This window comes from Medicago truncatula, chromosome 3 (genome assembly GCF_003473485.1).
Source record: "Medicago truncatula cultivar Jemalong A17 chromosome 3, MtrunA17r5.0-ANR, whole genome shotgun sequence".
Lineage (NCBI taxonomy): Eukaryota > Viridiplantae > Streptophyta > Magnoliopsida > Fabales > Fabaceae > Medicago > Medicago truncatula.
In genome coordinates, this window is record NC_053044.1 from 26,873,439 (window position 1) to 26,896,602 (window position 23,164).

Consider the following 23,164-nt stretch of genomic DNA (forward strand, 5'->3'; position numbering starts at 1 on the left):
TTCAAGCCCTCCAAATCAATCCATTTCCCTCCCCTCCAAACTTCAAAACAAAGCTTTAGTGTGATATCAATTTATAAAATAAATAAAAAAAAATTATCGTCATCATTAAAGGACTATTTTAATATCAACGATTATTTTGAATAAGAGAGTGCAGAATCAAAAACTATATTAATATTTTGACACATTGAATAAGGGTTATATATATTTTTGGTTTCTATAAATATCATAATTTTTTTTAGTCCCTCTAAAATTTTCCTTCAAAATAAAATTGTGTAGAATTGCGTAAAATATTGTAAAAATCTCTCCAAAAAATCTAATTTTTTAACAAACATAAATTAAATATAAATTTTTAATCGAAAAAATATAAAAATTCATACTTTTTTGTTTGAAAGAGTAAAAATTCACACTTAACTCATGTTTATTAAAAAAATCTAATTTTTTGGGAGGAATTTTTATAATATCATTAATTTTGTTGCAAAATTTTACATTAAAAAATATGAATTCTACATGTAAGTTTACTTTAAAGAAGAGATCAAAAGTGAAGATTGAAAATTTTTGGAGACTAAAAGTTGAAAAATAATTTTAAATAAACTAAAATACAAAGTTAACATAATTTTATTTTTTTTGAAGGATACAAAAGTTAACATAATTATAAGGACAAAAAATCATATGTAACCCTTGAATAATTAATGTGGTTATTCTTGCACATTTAAGATTATTTACTCAAAACATTTCTTCTGATTTCAATTAAAAAAACAAGACTAGAGTCAGACACCCAGCACGTGCCAGATACCAAACCGACGGTCGAGATGAAAAAGCATTAACGAAATCCAACGACTACAAACCTATCCGGACAAACTATCACTTATCGACTACCAACGGTTCAAACATATCCACGTGTCCAAAAGATAAACGTTATTAACCCATGTGATCCAACGGACCCTGCTCATTACCTCCCAAAACTACAAACTCCTACCATTCCCGTTCCCAATTCCCCTTCGCCGGCGCCACCACCATCACCACCGCCGACACCACTCTCCTCCCTCACACACCACCACAAATCCTTCAGTACAACGTTCTTCAATTTCACGCAGAAACTTAGTCAACTAAATTGTATCCTCTCTGAACACGCAACTGCCGAGACTAATCCTTTGTTCTGGTAGACACTACTCAAGAGTAAAATCACATCAACACTTCAATTCCAGGATTCTGGTGAGTTTTTTCCGAATACAGTTATTAAATTTTGCAGGAACCCGAGTCAACGCAATCCGAGTTGAATCCGTGACTCGCCGGCGGTGAACTTTGATTCGAGTTTTACGTCAGAAAGTTCACGATGGCGGACTCTGACAACGACTCCGGCGGACCACACGGCGGAGGATCAAACGCTCACGGAAGCGAGATGTCACCACGAGAACAAGACCGATTTCTTCCAATAGCAAACGTAAGCAGGATCATGAAAAAAGCACTACCAGCGAACGCGAAGATCTCAAAAGACGCAAAGGAAACAGTTCAAGAGTGTGTTTCAGAGTTCATCAGCTTCATCACCGGCGAAGCCTCCGATAAGTGTCAACGTGAGAAGCGGAAGACGATCAACGGCGATGATTTGCTTTGGGCGATGACGACGTTGGGATTCGAGGAGTATGTTGAGCCGTTGAAAGGTTATCTTCAACGGTTTAGGGAGATGGAAGGTGAGAAGACCGTGGGGGCGCGTGATAAAGACGCGCCCCAAGGTTCTGGTAGTGTTACTAATAGTTCTTATGAGAGTGGTGGTTATGGTGGTGGTGGTGGTGTTATGATGCATCAGGGACACGTGTATGGTTCTGGTGGTGGTGGGTTTCATCAAGTTATGGGTAAGGGTGGGCCCGGGTATCCTGGGCCTGGGTCTAATACTGGTAGGCCCAGATAGATATTTCTTAAGGGGGAAGCTTCTTTTCCCACCCACCCGTGTTTTTTTTAAAACCGCTTTCATCTCGATTTATCCATTCGAACGGAAAACCAATATATTGTTTTGGATTTAGGACGCGAGAAAAAACAGCACGAGTAAAAGTACTCGGAAGAAGAACTTTTCCTATGTGTGAAAAACTGTTTTTTTGTCGCTCGCATATGTATTTTCAGACAAATCAAGAGTTTTTGTGTTGTCTGGATATATATTTTTGAAAGCATGAGTGGTTTTTAAAGAAATGTGGGTGGATAAAGTTACATATTTGATTTATGAGGAGGAAATTTCCACACTCTCAATTTCACTCAAGATGTACACATTCGGAAAAACGTGAATTTTGTGTTATTGGAAAGTATACTTGAAAAAATATGTGATTTTTTAGAAATGTAGGGTAAAGAAAGTTACTCCTTTGATTTATGTGTATGGTGTGACCATGTTTAGTTATTGATATATTGTTATTAGTTAATAACGGTAGAGTTGGTTTGTGTATTTGTGTTATGATACGATTGGTGATTGATTGGCATTATGTAAAGTGAGGCACACTCCTAAGCCAAGCAATCTGTAATTTTAATTGTAATTGTAATTTTGACTGTTGTAGTGTTGTACAATAGAAATATTTTATTGGTATTGTATCATTTTTACTCTGGTCAAAACTTTTTCTTTTTCTATGTTATGGTCTTCAGTTGCATTTTTGAGGTTTCTATAAGTGGAAGTGATTTTAAGATTCATACATCAGTGTTTGTTAAGTGAAATGAAAGATAAGGGGCTACCAATGTTTGTTTCCATTTCCTCTCCAAAATATTTTTTTTTGTTTCCATTGATTACCAAGGTTAGTCTCATTTTCATTTTCCGTTAAAAATGTTAGTGGCAAGAAGAATATAAACATACCAGTTGCATTCGAAACAATGCCTATAGAGGATACTGGTACCCAACAAAACACTAACTACAAATAAGTGACAGGAAAATTATAAGTCGAAATATTACATGAAAATATCAAAATAATTTAATATTCAAATCATAAATAATCAAATTATGAACGACAATTGATTAAATGTACAAAGTTTACAAAATAAGTAAATCTATGAGAAATGCTCTGTTAAGAGCAATACTTTAACGATAATCGAGGAAAGATGTTGAATGGCTTAATCTACCCACAATTCAACATCTGTCACAAATCTAATATTATACTCGGAGGGAGATGTGTTTGTTAGGATGGGGTGCCGATGGGGTGCGTGGAGGTGGAGACGGAGATTATTTGCATGGGAGGAAGAGTTGGTGGAGGAGTGTGTGGAGCGGTTGGCTAACTTTGTTTTGCAGGTAGACATGTCTGATAGGTGGGTGTGAAGACTTCAATCGTCACAATTATATACGGTGCATTTAGCTTACTCTTACTTAACAGCGGTGGACACTAACATCACTGTAGAGTTTGATCAATTTTTATGGCTTAAAGCGGTTCCCTTAAAAGTTAACATTTTTGTATGACGTCTCTTTCTGAATAGACTTGCTACAAAGGACAATCTTCGCAAGACGAATGTCCTTGAGGCTACCAATGTTTCTTGTGGTGCTTTATGTGGTAAGGAGGAGGAAAGGGATCATTTGTTTTTCCAATGCGATTATTATGGTCGGTTATGGCTTTTGCTATCGGATTGGTTAGGTTTTGCTACGGTTTTTAATGGCAATTTATATACACATGCTAATCAGTTTTGTGCTTTTGGAGGCTTCTCAAAGAATTCTATGAAAGCATTTACTATTATTTGGATTTCGGTATTATTTTCTATATGGAAAGATCGCAACAGGAGGATTTTCCAAAACCAAATTGTTCATTTGGAAGTTCTAATTGAAAGGGTCAAACTTCAAACGTTTTGGTGGTTGAAAGCTAACTGCATCTTGTTCGTTTTTTATTATCCTTATTGGAGACAAAACCCCTTATGTTGTTTACAGACTGTTTTGTAAAGTCTCTTTTGGTTTTTGTTTTGTGGCTGCTTTAGCCTTACTGTATCTCAGCTCTCTTTGACACACTTTATGCTTGAGGGACTGATTATTTTTTTTAATATATTTCTCTTAGTTTCTTAAAAAAAAAAAAAAATATTATACTCGCTTTGAAAACGGAACAAATAATTTTTTGAGGAAAGATGTTGAATTGCTCTAATATTATTTAGTACCAAATAGTTTGATTGGTACTAAATAACTTTGTCCTGTTTGTCTTAATCACTCTAATATTTTGAGGAAAGATATTGAATTGCTCAAAATAATTTTTTTTGAATAAACATTGCTCGAAATAATATTTGCTAGACAAAGTTTATGCAGTAATTCATTAGAGTGATTAAGACTCATCATAGTGAATTAGAATTCAGCATAATCAATCATAATTCAAGATAAAATTCATGTGCAAAATAAATACGATCATATGTATCATGAGATACTAGTAACCAGAGTTCAATAACCCGTAGGTGCAAGAACTCTCCAGTCGTTGTTGATACCAATATAACTACAATTTTCAAGCTCTATCAAAATGTTGGGAAGGAAACATTGAAAGAAAGATGGGAATCATGTTACAACAGTGAGCCGATTAAAAAGGGCACATCATCAACAACCTCAGCTAAATTACATCATTCAAACAAAAAGTTCTAAACAGTCTACTACATGACAGATTTCAGCAAGTTAACCCAATTACATCAACATTTTTGGTTTCATTGTGCACATTAACTAAGATAAATGCAAATTAAAAGCTAATAAATTTGTAGTAAAGTTCCACTTCTCATTAAGAAAAGGATTGTCATGTCTTGAATCTCCAATACTGAAGCCCCTATCAACCGCAAAGCAATCAGATTTTGAAAGAACAGCTTTTCTAAAAAGATTGTCCCTACAAAATAACAAAAGTATTTGCAATTTAAATGGAAGTAACATAAAGAAGACAGCATTCATATAAAAAAGGAAAAAATAGTATTACAGAAATGCAGTAAAACAACAAATATAGAAAAAGAAATAAATTTGAAGATGAAAAAGAGGAGCAATGAATAATTATATATTCACAGAACTTCAAAACTTGATATCTAAAATGCTGATTAATCACATAAGGCAGTATTCAGAATATTCTAAAGCCCAATGAAAATCAACTCACTAAAAACTTCAAAGAACAATCAACGGTAATCTTTTCTATTTTGTTGTCGTCTACGATGAAGGCTTAAGACACAGTCTTAGTTTACAATTAGTTCCCTATCAATGGATAATTTCCTTAAAGCAAAGCAGTAAACAAAAATCATTTAGGATTATACTTTTATTCATCATAATAAGCATTGCAGGAAGCAGGTACGTAACAAAAAGAACCAATAAAACAAATAGACAGAGCAAATGTCTTAAAACTAACCTTTCTCCCAGAAAAAATCATGCTCCTAACAGCTGCTTAACAACTTCTGAACCAGAGGGGCACAACCAGAGAATTCAAACAACAATGACAAATCCGGATTTCATGGGGGAAATTGACTATTTACTCGTTTAGTAACATACTTGTATAATTCATGTGAATATCATCTGAATATCCCATAGGTTGATCAAGTGATTTGCATTACTTTCTTTTCTATATTTTACAAATTACTTTGAAGCTCATAACTTTCTTTTCTCGGCATAGTAGCATATGGTTTCGCGCCAAGGATATGGTGGCATAATCAAAATCAAAGAATATTAATATTTTCAGGTACGCAATAAGTTTCAATACTATTATTTTATGGTATACAATTTACTCAAACAATGTTAAATATGTTTCATAGTATACAATTTCCTTTCAGTGATAATTATTAATTACACACCCCATTAGTTCTAACTATGTAAAAAAGTGGGTAAATTAGTAAATAAATAATAATAATAATAATATATTTGTTAACGGTCTATTTTAACTTCAAAACTGAACTTCATGTAAGAAAGAATAGAATAAAAAAGATTCTTATAATATTAATATCAAGTATTCTAAAACTAAAATATATGCCACACAACCCTACAAACTAAACTAAACTAAACTAAACTAATCCTCTCACGACACATGCAAGGCGCGTGCGTCGCCTACACACACATGCATGTGACTAATTATATTTACTTCACGATTCACTCATCTTTTAAAATCTTAGAATATCATTTAAGAATGGCTAATCTTTCACCGTTCTTTGTCTTGAGAATGACATTGATTTGTTTCAAATTGAGAGTAATAAACGGCTTGAGCGTGAACTACTACGGCTAAACATGCAGTAGTTCATGCTCAAGTCATGTACTACTCCTAATTTAAGTTTGAGAGGCTATGAAGTAATTGATAACATCAAAGAAGAGCTAGAAAAGAAATGTCCCAATGTGGTTTCTTGTGTTGATGTTCTAGCCATGGCTTCTAAGATAAAATATTCTTTAAACTTTTCTTCTTTAAAATCTTCTTTAAACTTTTCATATTTCCCTAACAATTGTGTTTTGTAACATGTGCAGGTTAGGGTTCCTATGTATGATATTTCAAAGGGAAGGAAGGATAGAACAAGGTCAAAACTTGAAGATACATTCAATCTCCAAGCCCCAACATTAATGCTTCTCAACTCTTAAGGATTTTTGGGCACACATGGATTTTCTGCAAAAGAGATGGTGTTTCTTTTTGGTAAATTGAAACATGAGAACGATATTCAAATAGTAGAAACCAGACTTTTCACATACCATATGTCACTCATGTTTAGAAATAATTAACATTATAGATATGTTTTTAAATGTGGGAAATATAGAGTTAAGTTGATCAAAGACAAAAATTGAAATATGAGAAGTATCATCATTAGAGATTTTGATTGTGCAGGAGCTCACACACTAGGAGTGGCAAAATGTGTGTTTTGCCACGTAAAACACACATTTTACGACCAACTTTGGTTTCTTGCGGTGGTTCAACCTCACTTGCATGAAATGAAAAGTAATAAGTATAATTATCAATAAGAAGTAAGTCATGGTTTTGAAATTAGTACGTTGAAAGCAATGTGATTAGTATAAACCTTGGTTTTTTTTTTAACAAAAACTTTGGTTTCTTATTAACATAGACTGACTACTTATATATAATCAAATTAATGTACTGTGAAAAACAACGTGTGAGACTAAATTTGTGAAAAAAAATTAAAGGAGTACCAAAATCATAAATTTGATCAAAAAATAAGTTCAATATAGAAAAAAATTGTTTTTTAAAGTTTTCATATGTTGAATACACAATTTCTAAAATAAAATTTCAATTTTAAATTTCCCAATGCATATTTTTTTTTAATTTATTCTTCTCGTACTAATAATTTGAAAGGCTTTTTTTTTTTAAGCTCTTGTTATAGTCATTTTCTCAAAGTACACTACCATTATGCTATGTTAGTAGCATGCATTTCATAAGAAACTATTGCATAAAAGGAACAACAGTTAGTAGAGAAAATCCTACCGACATTTTGGAAGGGAAGGTTAACCTAGTTAAAATAAAGAAATATACTAAATATATTTTATTTATTTAGTAAAACAATTTCTCAAAAGACTCTCAAAAAAGAAAAAACATCCAGACACCCTAGAAACCCTAACAAGACATTTCGATGGACTACATAAATTTCAAACTCGGTGAATGTCTATCTCGGCGAATTTGGCAAATCATGGTGACATCATAATTTTGTTGAAAACAGGCATAACTTTTATTAATACCATAGTGACATACCATAATTCTGCCAAACATACCACCAATCCAAACATGCAGCCGATCCCTACATTAGAAGTAAATGAATTATATCTATCAACAAAAAAAAAACTATGCATTTCATGCCAAAAGAAAGTGACAAGACTCTCAAAATCCAATTCTCAACAATTCGATTATATTTAACTAGCTGTAAAGAAGAGAAGTATAGATACAACAAAACTGGAGATGGGTTGTAAATTTGTAATCAGAGAAGTACATATCATTTATATACAAAGAGAAAGTGATATATACAATTCTCCAGCTTTACAGTAATTGAATGGTTAGCTCTCTACATCATAATACACAAAATTGGCATGCTCAACCGGTATACTAACTAACTGTCAGGGTCAAAACAAAAAATGGATGGTGTGAAAATATGATACAACAACAAGAGCCAATAAAAAAACGGCACATAATCAACATCCTCAACTAAATCCTAGTACATCATTCAAACAATCAAGTTAAATAGTCTGCAACATTTCAGACTTCGACAAGTTAAGCCCATTACATCAACAACATTGGTTTAATCAAGAGCTAATAAAAACATAAATTCAAATCATAAGTGAATATCTTCATAGCAAAAGTTCCAACTCTCAATGTAAGAAAAAGGATTGTCATGACTTGGCTCTTCAATATCGATGGCACTTGACCCTCAAAGCAACCCAGAGGTTTAGATGAACAGTCTCGTTTCTCAAACAATTGTCCCTACATAACATACAAGTCCATAACAATAATAGGTGCAGTTTAGATGGTATTAAACTGAAGCAATAGCAGGTTTAAGACATATAAAAGAGGGGGGAAACAATCACAATGCAGTTAAACAACACATTAGACCCCAGAAAGAAAAAAAAAAATGATTTCATGTTTGCTTAGAAATCTTAAATAAAAATAATCTGGGAATGGCCCTAACCAAGCATTTCATTCTCCAGTGCCTGAACTATTTTGGATGTGTATGAACAACTTGAAAGTATTAAGACATAACTTTCAACTCTCTCATATCCATGTTCAAAGATACCTTTACAGCTTAGGTATTTTCCAAGGGAGCCATTAATACAAGGAATTACAAAAACAAAACAAAAAAATATAGATACGAACACAGAACACAGGACTACAGTCTACAGTATGATCCTCTATCCAACATATTTTAGCATGGAGGGGATAACAACTGTAATGAATTGACTGGCAAACTTGTTACCATAAATAGGACTTTGATATGATCGCATATTCAACAACTGCTTTTCTACCATGTAATATAATTTTACCGTAAACAGGACTTATCTAACATAGGATTTCCAGCTAAAACTGTTACCAACACAATGAGGTTAAACGGCGGATGGCCAAAAACCTGTGGCCCTGCTATGACTAGTTGTGCTTCACAAATTGCCAATTGCAGCTAGCACTAAACACACCACACGATTCCACTATGCCACTGTTTAACAACACTGTGCCAGCATTGACATGTATAAACTATATAACTAGAATGAGCATGCGCACAGATGCCCCAAGATTATAGATCCCTTTAGTTTGCTTAATTAACAAAATAAAATTTGCAATAAATGCATGTTCCTACTTTGTAGTAGAGGGCATTCGGCTTGTTCAAAAAAAAAAAGTAGAGGGCATTCAGAAGTATGTATTTCTATTTTACCGAACATCAATAGTCTTACAGTCACCTGGTCTTAACAAAGACATGCTTGTTCTTCAACAGATCAAGAAAATAAAAACAAGCACTCAAGTCAACCATGGTATCATAGCAAAGGAAAACAACAACAACAAAAAAATCCACCAGCATCACATACTGGAATCACATGCAAAATATTACCACAAAGAGTGAAAGCAAACCTTGATAACATATACACAATATGAAAATGAACAAAAAAAAATCATATTTAAGCAGTTGAATAAACATGGATATTCTAGATTAAAGAAAAGCAAACATGGACAAATGAAAAACCACAATGCAGTAATACTTACAAAAACTTCATATTTAACCTAGAATAAGATATTGACAAGTTTTTAAATTGCAGTCTACAGTATCACATTGCATAAATAGAAAGACAAATACCATATAAAGCATGAAGAGAATGGAGTCTTGAAACTAACCATTTCCATAGGAGAGCAGAAACACACTCCTGGCAATATGCAACTGGAACAAGTGAATGAAATAGCAGCTGATCAACAACTTCTAGGTCGAAGGAGCACCACCAGAAAACCTAAACAACCATGACAAATCCTGATTTTTCAGCAACTACTCTTCCCTCCCTCAAGGGAAAGTATTACTCAGAGGTCAGTCGCCTCCTCTTTCCATAATCAGCATCTTTTGACCTAGAATGGTGTTCCTCATCCTGTGATAATCTTGATTTACTGTGAGTTCTAGACGATCTCCCCCGTTCCCACTCCTCATCGTGCTCTGGTTCACGGTCTCTGTACCTATGATGATCAGCATATCTGTCCCTATCTTCCCTGTATCTGTCCCGCTCACGATCTCGATCCCCCCTTTCGCGCTCGCGATCTCGAGACTTTTCCCGACCACGGTCACGGTCACGAGATCGTTCACGAACCACCTCTCTATCATCACGGTGCTTTCTTTCTGGCCATTCAGGATCATGTCCAGCATCTTTTTCTCTAGGTACATCTCTCTCATACCCTTGATCTCTATCATCCCTGTACCTTCGCTCAGAAGAACCGGACCAGTCCCTTTCGGATCCTCTATCTTTTTCCCTCATAGTATTCTGCCACCCAGCTCTATCAGGATTCACCTCACCATACTGATGGTCGGATGCGGCTTCCTCCCCATAACTTGACTCTGCAACCTTGCCACCACCGAGTTCATCACCACCCCATCCACCCATATTTGGATCCGGCCACATTCCCATATTAGGACCATCCATGCCTGATGGTGGGATCATCCCTATAGCATTCATATGCATCCCTCTTCCAAAAAAGCCAGGATTAACATGAGGTGCTACTCCATGCATGCCAGGGTATGAAGGCATCATACCAGAGAACGGAGGTGTCGGGCCACCGGGATAGCCTGCATAGCCACCCACTCGACCAATGGGACCACCAAATGAAGGATCAAAACCCGGATGCATCATAGGCGGGCCAGCACCAATACCAGGTCCATATCCATTTCCAGCATTACCAATCATACCTCTACCACCCATCCCACCACCCCGATTCCTCATCGGATTACCATGTCCTCTGTTCCCCATCCCAGGATTGTTCCCTCTCCCCCAATTGCCTCTTCCACTACCTCTATTATTATTATTATTACTATTATTATTATTATTATTATTCCCATCTCCACCTTGGTAGTTACCACCTGTCCCAACGTTACCACCACCCGGCTTAACCCCTCCAACCTCCGCAGGTCCTCTCCTTCCCTGGTTCGCCCCGGCAGTTGGGTTCATCGGTTGATTCCTATTATTCAAAGCCTCTCCCATTTTCTTAACAGTATAAGGATTCGCATAAGATACAACACACGGCCTGCCATTGAACAAATGACCATTCATCCCTTCCTTACAAGCAGTTGTAGCTAAAGGATCATAGAACTCAACCTGACAGTACCCTTTCGATTTCCCACTAGCTTTCTCGTCGAAAAACCTCACATCCTTCACTTGTCCATACTTACAAAGCTCAGCTTCCAAATCAGCATCAGTAGTCCACCAATGCAAATCACCCACAAACAATACAGTACTTCCTCCACCACCTCCTGCACCCCCACTTCCTCCACCAACACCCCCACCTTGACCTTGTCTCATCAACCCATCATTTCCAACACCCCCAACAAAACCACCAACACCAAGTGGTGGTTGCTGTTGTTGCCCAATAATCCCCTGCAACTCAACCCCAGTATTACCACCCTGTTCCCCAATCCCACTCAAGGTAGCAGCTTTTTGCCCTAATTCAACCCTAATCCCACCTCCTTGAACACCCACTTCATTCCCTATAAGCTCTTGATTCTGAAACGCAGAAACCCCACCTACACCGTGAGCTGTCAGCGGTGGTGGTGGCGGCGGCAGTGGCAACGGTGGTGGTGGAGGAAGCTTCTTTTCTTCAACGGCCTCAATTTTAACTTCTGAAAGCTCGGTTTTTTGCAAAGATTGACGAAAACCCTCACCAACATTAACATCGTTGTAAAGATCCTCGTAATCTTCATCTTCTTCGGCCATGAAACCATCGTCGGCGACGGCAGATATAGCTTCGTTGCGATAGAATTGATCGCCACCGTGCTCTCCGTCTTCGTCCATTCTAGGGTTTCTCTCTTTCTTTCCCTCTTTTTTTCCTTTGTTCAAAAATTAGGGTTTTGAAGAAAGATAAAAGAAAATGAAGAAGAAAACGGTGCGTATTGAAGAAAGAGAAAAATTCAACTAGTTTTTTTTTTTCTTTGGAAATTACTAGACTAGACTAGATTTTGTTTGTATTTGGCTCATTTTGATTTTGATATATACATAGCGAGGGGAGGAGTTTAGAAGGTGCCATGGCTCCATGGATCCGCCACTAAATAAACCACTCTCTTAGAGTAGGCATGGCAATAGGATGGGGTGGGGACGGGTTTTACCTTCCCGTCCCCATACCCGATTCTCATATACTTACCTGTTACATTACCTATATTCAACGGGGATGAGAAATTGAATTTCATCCCCGTCTCCGACGGGTTCGGGTATCCCCACCCCATCCCCATCCCCGTAACGAATAATTTTTTTTAATAAAAAATAGAAGTTTTTTTGCATCCCCAAGAGCAACGTTGTAATACATTATCCAACAATATCCACACTTTAACATTTGTTATACGGAATGATTTAGTTGATCCTTTAAATATCAATAGTAGTTTTTATTAACATGACAATTATCAAACAAAATAACATACATATCAACATAAAATAATTTTTTACATTTGGGATAAGTGTGGGTATGGGTTCGGAGTGGGTACCTATATACCCGTTACCCGTTTCATACTCGTGTTTTGAAATTGGGGAAAACTCATACCCATACCCAAACCCAGTCAAAACGGGAAAAACCCGTCAAATTGAATTTAATTCGGGCAGGTAACCGCAGGTATGTGTTTTGTTGTCATGTCTATCTTATACACGGACCTCTTAATATTTCCCTTTTCTAGCTTATTGAAGCTTATAGATAAAATATTTTACTCCTTTCATTTTGATCCAATAGCTAGTTAAGATTAAAGAAAATTTTGATAATAATTAATTTTATTTTGGTTTAGATAGAATTTTTTTTTTAGCAAATTTAGATAGAATTTTAATCCTTTGCTCTTTTTTTTTTTTTTTTTATCAAATTTATGATTTTGGTACTCCTTTAATTTTTTTCACAAATTTAGTCTCACACGTTGTTTTTCACGGTACATTAATTTGATTATATATAATATAAGTAGTCACTCTATGTTAATAACAAACCAAAGTTTCTGCTTAAATAAAAAACCATGGTTTACACTAATCACATTGCTTTCAACGTACTAAGTTCAAAGGCATGACTTACTTGTTATTGATAATTATACTTATTACTTTCCATGCAAGTGAGGTTCAACCATCGCAAGAAACCAAGTTGGTTGTGAATGTTTCGAATTTATCAGGGAAGGAAATCTTTCAGGTATGTTATGAACACATCAAAATATTAATATTCTTTTTTTATTGGAAGTTTGAAATGAGTCTGAATGATAAAAGCATAGAAGTAATGAACATAAGAGAAAGGAAATCAAAATTGCAAACCAAAGTTGATCATGATTATTGTAACTTCAAGAAATAATAGGTGTTTTTAAAAGTCTGATACAGTTTAGTAACGAGTAAATAGTCAATTTCTTCTCTGAAATTGTAAGTTTCATCAATTACCCCCCTAAAATTAACAAAACTTCAATTACCCCATGAAATTTCACATCGTTAGAAAATTTACCCCCTCCGTCAAATTTTTCTGTTAGTGAACATGACGTTTTGCAAATATCCCCTCTGAAGTTTTGCACTTATGTGCAAACTGCCCCCCAAACTTAAAAATTTATATTATTTTTTTCTTAAAAACAAACAATTAATAGTTAAATATTAAAGCTAACTATTAATTTTGGAGTTTGAAAAACTACATACATATATACATCAAAATAGGAAAAAATGTGTATTTTTAAAGTGACAATAATGGTTATTTCTAATAGACAAATTATTATTTTTAGAGGTTTATAAACAAATTAATAATCAGATTTAAATTTATATTTTCTCCTTCACCATCTTAGTCTTTTAACTCCTCCAACTCCTTCAACAATTTGCTCAAACCATTTAAATTACACAACCCCCAATATTAATCCACAAATCATCCCATTATTGTAACTTTAAAAAATATATATTTTTCCCCATTTTGGAGCCTATTTTGATGTATATATGCATGTAGTTTTCCCAAATTCCAAAATTAATAGTTAGTTTTAATATTTAACTATTAATTGTTTGTTTTTAAGAAAAAAAATAATATAAATTTTTAAGTTGGCATTTTGCACATAAGTGCAAAACTTCAGGGGGGTATTTGCAAAACGTCATGTTCACTAATAGAAAAATTTGACGGAGGAGGTAAATTGACTAACGTTGTGAAATTTCAGGGGGTATTTGAAGTTTTGTTAATTTCAAGGAGGTAATTGATGAAACTTACAATTTCAGAGGGAAAATTGACTATTTACTGGTTTAGTAACATACTTCTATAATTCATGTGAATATCATCTGAATATCCCATAGGTTGATCAAGTGATTTGCATTACTTTCTTTTCTATATTTTACAAATTACTTTGAAGCTCGTAACTTTCTTTTCTCGGCATAGTAGCATATGGTTTCGCGCCAAGGATATGGTGGCATAATCAAAATCAAAGAATATTAATATTTTCAGGTACGCAATAAGTTTCAATACTATTATTTTATGGTATACAATTTACTCAAACAATGTTAAATATGTTTCATAGTATACAATTTCCTTTCAGTGATAATTATTAATTACACACCCCATTAGTTCTAACTATGTAAAAAAGTGGGTAAATTAGTAAATAAATAATAATAATAATAATATATTTGTTAACGGTGTATTTTAACTTCAAAACTGAACTTCATGTAAGAAAGAATAGCATAAAAAAGATTCTTATAATATTAATATCAAGTATTCTAAAACTAAAATATATGCCACACAACCCTACAAACTAAACTAAACTAAACTAATCCTCTCACGACACACGCAAGGCGCGTGCGTCGCATACACACACATACATGTGACTAATTATATTTACTTCACGATTCACTCATCTTTTGAAATCTTAGAATATCATTTAAGAATGGCTAATCTTTCACCGTTCTTTGTCTTGAGAATGACATTGATTTGTTTCAAATTGAGAGTAATAAACGGCTTGAGCGTGAACTACTACGGCTAAACATGCAGTAGTTCATGCTCAAGTCATGTACTACTCCTAATTTAAGTTTGAGAGGCTATGAAGTAATTGATAACATCAAAGAAGAGCTTGAAAAGAAATGTCCCAATGTGGTTTCTTGTGTTGATGTTCTAGCCATGACTTCTAAGATAAAATATTCTTTAAACTTTTCTTCTTTAAAATCTTCTTTAAACTTTTCATATTTCTCTAACAATTGTGTTTTGTAACATGTGCAGGTTAGGGTTCCTATGTATGATATTTCAAAGGGAAGGAAGGATAGAAGAAGGTCAAAACTTGAAGATACTTTCAATCTCCAAGCCCCAACATTAATGCTTCTCAACTCTTAAGGATTTTTGGGCACACATGGATTTTCTGCAAAAGAGACGGTGTTTCTTTTTGGTAAATTGAAACATGAGAACGATATTCAAATAGTAGAAACCAGACTTTTCACATACCATATGTCACTCATGTTTAGAAATAATTAACATTATAGATATGTTTTTAAATGTGGGAAATATAGAGTTAAGTTGATCAAAGACAAAAATTGAAATATGAGAAGTATCATCATTAGAGATTTTGATTGTGCAGGAGCTCACACACTAGGAGTGGCAAAATGTGTGTTTTGCCACGTAAAATACACATTTTACGACCAACTTTGGTTTCTTGCGGTGGTTCAACCTCACTTGCATAAAATGAAAAGTAATAAGTATAATTATCAACAAGAAGTAAGTCATGGTTTTGAAATTAGTACGTTGAAAGCAATGTGATTAGTATAAACCTTGGTTTTTTTTTTTAACAGAAACTTTGGTTTGTTATTAACATAGACTGACTACTTATATATAATCAAATTAATGTACTGTGAAAAACAATGTGTGAGACTAAATTTGTGAAAAGAAATTAAAGGAGTACCAAAATCAAAAATTTGATCAAAAAATAAGTTCGATATAGAAAAAAAATTGTTTTTTAAAGTTTTCATATGTTGAATACACAATTTCTAAAATAAAATTTCAATTTTAAATTTCTTAAGGAATGTTCTTAGAACAATTGTTAGCATTTCCCAATGCATATTTTTTTTTAATTTATTCTTCTCGTACTAATAATTTGAAAGGTTTTTTTTTTTTTTTAAGCTATAGTTATAGTCATTTTCTCTCTTTTATATCACTGTTTTGAGGTGTGTGTTCACATGGGACAGGTTAATCCTTTCCCACCATGGGAAAGTTCGATTCAATGATTAGATTAAGTGAAAAACATATTCTTAACATGTTCTCTCAACAGTAGATTTTTCTTCACACTATCTTCTAACAATTTAAAAATTTTGAATTTTTTTTTCAGAAATTAAAAAAATCAAAAAAATATTCAGATAATTTTTTTTTAAAAATTTTGTAAATCATTTATTGAATGTTAGAATTTTTTTTTGAAAAAATAAAATTATTTCAATAAAAATAAAATTTTGGAAACTTAGATAAGTTTTTATTTTTCTAAAAATAATATATTTTTTAATTTCATAATAAAATAAAATAAAAGTCCTAAAAAAATATTTTGAAATATTAAACTTTTTTATTTTTCAAAGAAAATAAAATTCTGGAAAATAAGGTTTTTGAAAATATTTTGAAATAAAATTCTGAACAATTTTTTTTTCATTTTTTTAAAAAAGAAATTCTAACATTCAATAAATGAATTACAGAATTTTTTTAAAAAAATTATCTGAATTTTTTTATATTTTTTCGATTTTTTTAATTTCTGAAAATTAATTTTCAGAATTTTTAAATTGTTGGAAGGTAGTGTGAAGAAAAATCTAGTGTTGAGAGAGCATGTTAAGAATATGTTCTTCACTTAATCTAATCATTGAATCCAACTTTTCCATGGTGGGAAAGGATTAACCTTTCCCATGTGAAATGCCACCCTATTTTGATCCGTCCCTATTTTTGTAAGCTCTAGAGTAACTTCAAAATTACAAGGAATGATGTGAACATTGTGTCAAGGAAGGCTTCCAACTAGAGATGTTTTTCCATCCTTTCACGATGTATATTGTGCGTTTTTTTTTTAATGGCAAAAGATATATGAAAATGATATTTGTACAAACTTTGTGACAACTTTCTCTCTCATACTCACATTATTCTCTTATTTTCTCTCTTTCTTTTTCTTTTTGATTGTGATGTATAACTATGACATGTTCCGTACATTTTTGTATTTCTATGACATTTTCCTACATACCTTTATATTATTTCTTGCGTTTTAATTTTATCTGTAAATATTATTTTGTACGTACGTTTTAATTTCCCGACATATCCTGTACAAAAAAAATCTCCTGGACAACCAGTGCAGATTGCACTGGTCTAGTTTACTGGTATTAACGGCAGTTAACTGCCGCTTGATCCAGCGGTTGTTAACTGTCGACGCTTTACCCAACAGTTGTTAACTGCCGTTGGGGCATTTTAATATTTTACTTGTCTCAATATGAAATTTTCTTTGTCAGAAAAGCAATTTTCTTGAGTTACAAACCTATGTTTAGAGTTAGTTATTCTAAGCGGGAGGCTTAGTTCTAATCGACCCTTAGAGGCAACCATCAAAATCACATTATTTACCCCCCCCCCCCCAATTTAGAACATTATTGAATAAATGTAGAACCAATAGGTAGCCACCATACCATGAATACTTTAGGAATTGAAAATATTAATTCTTATAAAACAACCAGTTGAGCAGCACGACCTAAATAAAGAAAATTTACCAGTAAAACACACAATAACATCCACTCAAAGTACACTACCATTATGCTATGTTAGTAGCATGCATTTCATAAGAAACTATTGCATACAAGGAACAACAGTTAGTAGAGAAAATCCTACCGACATTTTGGAAGGGAAGGTTAACCTAGTTAAAATAAAGAAATATACTAAATATATTTTATTTATTTAGTAAAACAATTTCTCAAAAGACTCTCAAGAAAGAAAAAACATCCAGACACCCCAGAAACCCTAACAAGACATTTCCATGGACTACATAAATTTCAAACTCGGTGAATGTCTATCTCGGCGAATTTGGCAAATCATGGTGACACCATAATTTTGTTGAAAACAGGCATAACTTTTATTAATACCATAGTGACATACCATAATTCTGCCAAACATACCACCAATCCAAACATGCAGCCAATCCCTACATTGGAAGTTTTAATTCTGTGAAGAGTGAATAACATTATACTCTATCCAAACAAAACTATGCCTTTTAGCAATTGGATTACATTTAACTAGCTGTATACAAGAGAAGTATAGATACAACAAAACTGGAGATGGGTTGTAAATTTGTAATCAGAGAAGTACATATCATTTATATACAAAGAGAAAGTGATATATACAATTCTCCAGCTTTACAGTAATTGAATGGTTAGCTCTCTACATCATAATACACAAAATTGGCATGCTCAACCGGTATACTAACTAACTGTCAGGGTCAAAACAAAAAATGGATGGTGTGAAAATATGATACAACAACAAGAGCCAATAAAAAAACGGCACATAATCAACATCCTCAACTAAATCCTAGTACATCATTCAAACAATCAAGTTAAATAGTCTGCAACATTTCAGACTTCGACAAGTTAAGCCCATTACATCAACAACATTGGTTTAATCAAGAGCTAATAAAAACATAAATTCAAATCATAAGTGAATATCTTCATAGCAAAAGTTCCAACTCTAAATGTAAGAAAAAGGATTGTCATGACTTGGCTCTTCAATATCGATGGCACTTGATCCTCAAAGCAACCCAGGGGTTTAGATGAACAGTCTCGATTCTCAAACAATTGTCCCTACATAACATACAAGTCCATAACAATAATAGGTGCAGTTTAGATGGTATTAAACTGAAGCAATAGCAGGTTTAAGACATATAAAAGAGGGGGGAAACTATCACAATGCAGTTAAACAACACATTAGACCCCAGAAAAAAAAAATGATTTCATGTTTGCTTAGAAATCTTAAATAAAAATAATCTGGGAATGGCCCTAACCAAGCATTTCATTCTCCAGTGCCTGAACTATTTTGGATGTGTATGAACAACTTGAAAGTATTAAGACATAACTTTCAACTCATATCCATGTTCAAAGATACCTTTACAGCTTAGGTATTTTCCAAGGGAGCCATTAATACAAGGAATTACAAAAACAAAACAAAAAAATATAGATATGAACACAGGACTACAGTCTACAGTATGATCCTCTATCCAACATATTTTAGCATGGAGGGGATAACAACTGTAATGAATTGACTGGCAAACTTGTTACCATAAATAGGACTTTGATATCATCGCATATTCAACAACTGCTTTTCTACCATGTAATATAATTTTACCGTAAACAGGACTTATCTAACATAGGATTTCCAGCTAAAACTGTTACCAGCACAATGAGGTTAAACGGCGGATGGCCAAAACTCAACAATATGAATGTGGGATTATGACCTGTGGCCCTGCTATGACTAGCTGTGCTTCACAAATTGCCAATTGCAGCTAGCACTAAACACACCACACGATTCCACTGTTTAACAACACTGTGCCAGCATTGACATGTATAAACTACATAACTAGAATGAGCATGCGCACAGATGCCCCAAGATTATAGATCCCTTTAGTTTGCTTAATTAACAAAATAAAATTTGCAATAAATGCATGTTCCTACTTTGTAGTAGAGGGCATTCGGTTTGTTCAAAAAAAAAGTAGAGGGCATTCAGAAGTATGTATTTCTATTTTACCGAACATCAATAGTCTTACAGTCACCTGGTCTTAACAAAGACATGCTTGTTCTTCAACAGATCAAGAAAATAAAAACAAGCACTCAAGTCAACCATGGTATCATAGCAAAGGAAAACAACAACAACAAAAAAATACACGAGCATCACATACTGGAATCACATGCAAAATATTACCACAAAGAGTGAAAGCAAACCTTGATAACATATACACAATATGAAAATGAACAAAAAAAATCATATTTAAGCAGTTGAATAAACATGGATATTCTAGATTAAAGAAAAGCAAACATGGACAAATGAAAAACCACAATGCAGTAATACTTACAAAAACTTCATATTTAACCTAGAATAAGATATTGACAAGTTTTTAAATTGCAGTCTACAGTATCACATTGCATAAATAGAAAGACAAATACCATATAAAGCATGAAGAGAATGGAGTCTTGAAACTAACCATTTCCATAGGAGAGCAGAAACACACTCCTGGCAATATGCAACTGGAACAAGTGAATGAAATAGCAGCTGATCAACAACTTCTAGGTCGAAGGAGCACCACCAGAAAACCTAAACAACCATGACAAATCCTGATTTTTCAGCAACTATTCTTCCCTTCCTCAAGGGAAAGTATTACTCAGAGGTCAGTCGCCTCCTCTTTCCATAATCAGCATCTTTTGACCTAGAATGGTGTTCCTCATCCTGTGACAATCTTGATTTACTGTGAGTTCTAGACGATCTCCCCCGTTCCCACTCCTCATCGTGCTCTGGTTCACGGTCTCTGTACCTATGATGATCAGCATATCTGTCCCTATCTTCCCTGTATCTGTCCCGCTCACGATCTCGATCCCCCCTTTCGCGCTCGCGATCTCGAGACTTTTCCCGACCACGGTCACGGTCACGAGATCGTTCACGAACCACCTCTCTATCATCACGGTGCTTTCTTTCTGGCCATTCAGGATCATGTCCAGCATCTTTTTCTCTAGGTGCATCTCTCTCATACCCTTGATCTCTATCATCCCTGTACCTTCGCTCAGAAGAACCGGACCAGTCCCTTTCGGATCCTCTATCCTTTTCCCTCATAGTATTCTGCCACCCAGCTCTATCAGGATTCACCTCACCATACTGATGGTCTGATGCTGCTTCCTCCCCATAACTTGACTCTCCAGCCCTGCCACCACCAGGTTCCTCACCACCCCATCCACCCATATTTGGATCCGGCCACATTCCCATATTAGGACCATCCATACCCGACTGGGGCATCATCCCCATTCCATTCACAGGCATCCCTCTTCCAAAAAAGGCAGGATTAACATGAGGTGCTACTCCAGGCAAACCAACACCTCCAACACCAGGAAATTGAGGCATCATCCCCGAGAACGGAGGCGCGGGACCACCAGGATAGCCTCCAAAGCCTGCCATTCTACCCATGGGACCAGCAAATGCAGGATCAAAACCCTGATTCATCATTTGCTGAGGATGCATCATCGGCGGGGCACCACCAATACCCTGTCCAAACCCATTCCCACCATTGCCAATTATACCTCTACCACCTATCCCACCACCCCTATTTCTCATCGGATTGACAGGTCCTCTACCGCCCATACCAGGATTGTTCCCTCTCCCCCAATTACCTCTTCCATAACCTCTATTGTTATTATTATTGTTATTATTATTATTCCCATCTCCACCTTGATAATTACCGCCCGTTGCAATATTACTACCAGCAGGCTTAGCTCCCACATCAGCAGGCCCCCTTCTTCCCGGGTTAACCCCGCCACCAGCAGTTTGGTTCACCTGTTGATTCCTATTATTCTGAGCCTCACCCATTTTCTTAACAGTAAAAGGTGACGCAAAGGCAACAACACATGGCCTCCCATTAAATGGATGACCATTCATCCCTTCCTTACAAGCAGTGGCAGCATATGCCTCATAAAACTCAACCTGACAATACCCTTTGGATTTCCCACTAGCTTTCTCATCATAAAACCTCACCTCCTTCACTTGTCCATACTTGCATAACTCAGCTTCTAGCTCAGCATCAGTAGTCCACCAATGCAAATCACCCACAAATAACAAAGTACTTCCTCCACCTCCTCCTCCACCACCAACTCCTCCCCCTTCACCTCCTCCCCCACCAATAGCAATAACATTATTTCCAGGTCCATTTCCTCCAACCCTATTAAGATTAACCCCTCCACCACCAACAACACCACTTGGAACTTGTCTCACCAACCCATCGTTTCCAACAACACCACCATGTTGTTGCTGTTGCTGTTGCTGCTGCTGCTGCTGTTGCTGCACAATCCCCTGAACTCCAACACCATCATTCCCACCTCTCTGTTCCTCAATTTCACTCAATTTCCCAGATGCTTGACCTAATTCAACCCTAATTCCACCACCACCGGCACCCGATCCAACTCCAGAATTCCCCCCTCTAAACCCTTGATTCTGAAACCCAGAAACCCTAGATTCATCAACACCAACACTCTTCACTCCCTCACCAACAACACCAACCACCGGATCCTGAACACCCGAACCCGATTGAACCTTCTTCTCATCAACCCCTTCAATTCTACCACCCGAATCATCATTCTTCCTCAACGATTGAAGAAAACCTTCACCAACATTAACATCGTTGTAAAGATCTTCATAATCATCATCTTCTTCAGCAAGAAAACCATCATCAGCTACAGCAGATATAGCTTCGTTACGGTGGAACTGATCCATAGGATCTCCACTCTCACCAGCTTCATCCATTATTAGGGTTTTTTTACCCTAAAAAAACGATTTTTGATTTTAGGGTTTGGAGAAAAAAGTGAAATTAAAGATCAAAACGGCGTCGTTGAAAGGGTTTGAGAGAGATCTAAGAAAGAAGAAGAAGAAGAAGAAAAAGAGAGAGAAGCGTGTTGTAGAAGAGAAGAGAAGAAGAGTCAGACAGAAGGCAAACCCTAACGTGTGAGAATTTGTCCACTCATCTAATCTTCTTTGGTTTTTTTAGGTTGCTCATAGTGAAAGTTACTATGTTGTTCTTTTTTTTTTTTTTTTTTTTAAACTTGGTAGGGTTAAAAATTGTTCTAGAACAATGGATTTTTTTGGTTAAAGTTTCAATCTTCTAATGAAAAATCTAAATTGAGTTAATCCGTTTAAATTAAGTTATTATTCTTGAATCATTGTATTTGGAAAAGAATTTAATTATTGTAAAAAATATTTAACCAACTCATTAACATGATTGTTTTTTTTTTTAAGGACATGATTGGTTTTGTTGTTTTCACATTGTAAAATAGTTTATATTGATAATGCATAAAAATTAAACATTTTGAAAAATAAAGTACTCTATTTCATATTATGCGACATATTTGATTATGTCA

At 34.9% G+C, this 23,164-nt stretch overlaps 3 protein-coding genes across 3 annotated transcripts; 1 reads left to right on the forward strand and 2 right to left on the reverse strand.

Annotated features, from left to right (window-relative positions):
* Positions 1–774: 774 nt before the first annotated feature.
* Positions 775–2,574, forward strand: LOC25489147 (nuclear transcription factor Y subunit B-3). The gene has a single exon (XM_013604593.3). It carries the CDS (start codon positions 1,334–1,336, stop codon positions 1,904–1,906), a length of 573 nt encoding a protein of 190 aa, XP_013460047.1. The 5' UTR covers positions 775–1,333; the 3' UTR covers positions 1,907–2,574.
* A 5,280-nt stretch (positions 2,575–7,854) lies between these two features.
* Positions 7,855–12,087, reverse strand: LOC25489148 (uncharacterized PE-PGRS family protein PE_PGRS54). Its single transcript, XM_013604594.3, has 2 exons — positions 9,750–12,087; positions 7,855–8,354 (listed from the first exon to the last, which is right to left on the reverse strand). The coding sequence occupies exon 1, from the start codon at positions 11,897–11,899 to the stop codon at positions 9,923–9,925; it is 1,977 nt and encodes a 658-aa protein (XP_013460048.2). The 5' UTR covers positions 11,900–12,087; the 3' UTR covers positions 7,855–8,354; positions 9,750–9,922.
* A 6,269-nt stretch (positions 12,088–18,356) lies between these two features.
* LOC25489149 (uncharacterized PE-PGRS family protein PE_PGRS54) lies at positions 18,357–22,787 on the reverse strand. Its single transcript, XM_013604595.3, has 2 exons — positions 20,254–22,787; positions 18,357–18,859 (listed from the first exon to the last, which is right to left on the reverse strand). The coding sequence occupies exon 1, from the start codon at positions 22,551–22,553 to the stop codon at positions 20,427–20,429; it is 2,127 nt and encodes a 708-aa protein (XP_013460049.2). The 5' UTR covers positions 22,554–22,787; the 3' UTR covers positions 18,357–18,859; positions 20,254–20,426.
* Between the last annotated feature and the right edge of the window lie 377 nt (positions 22,788–23,164).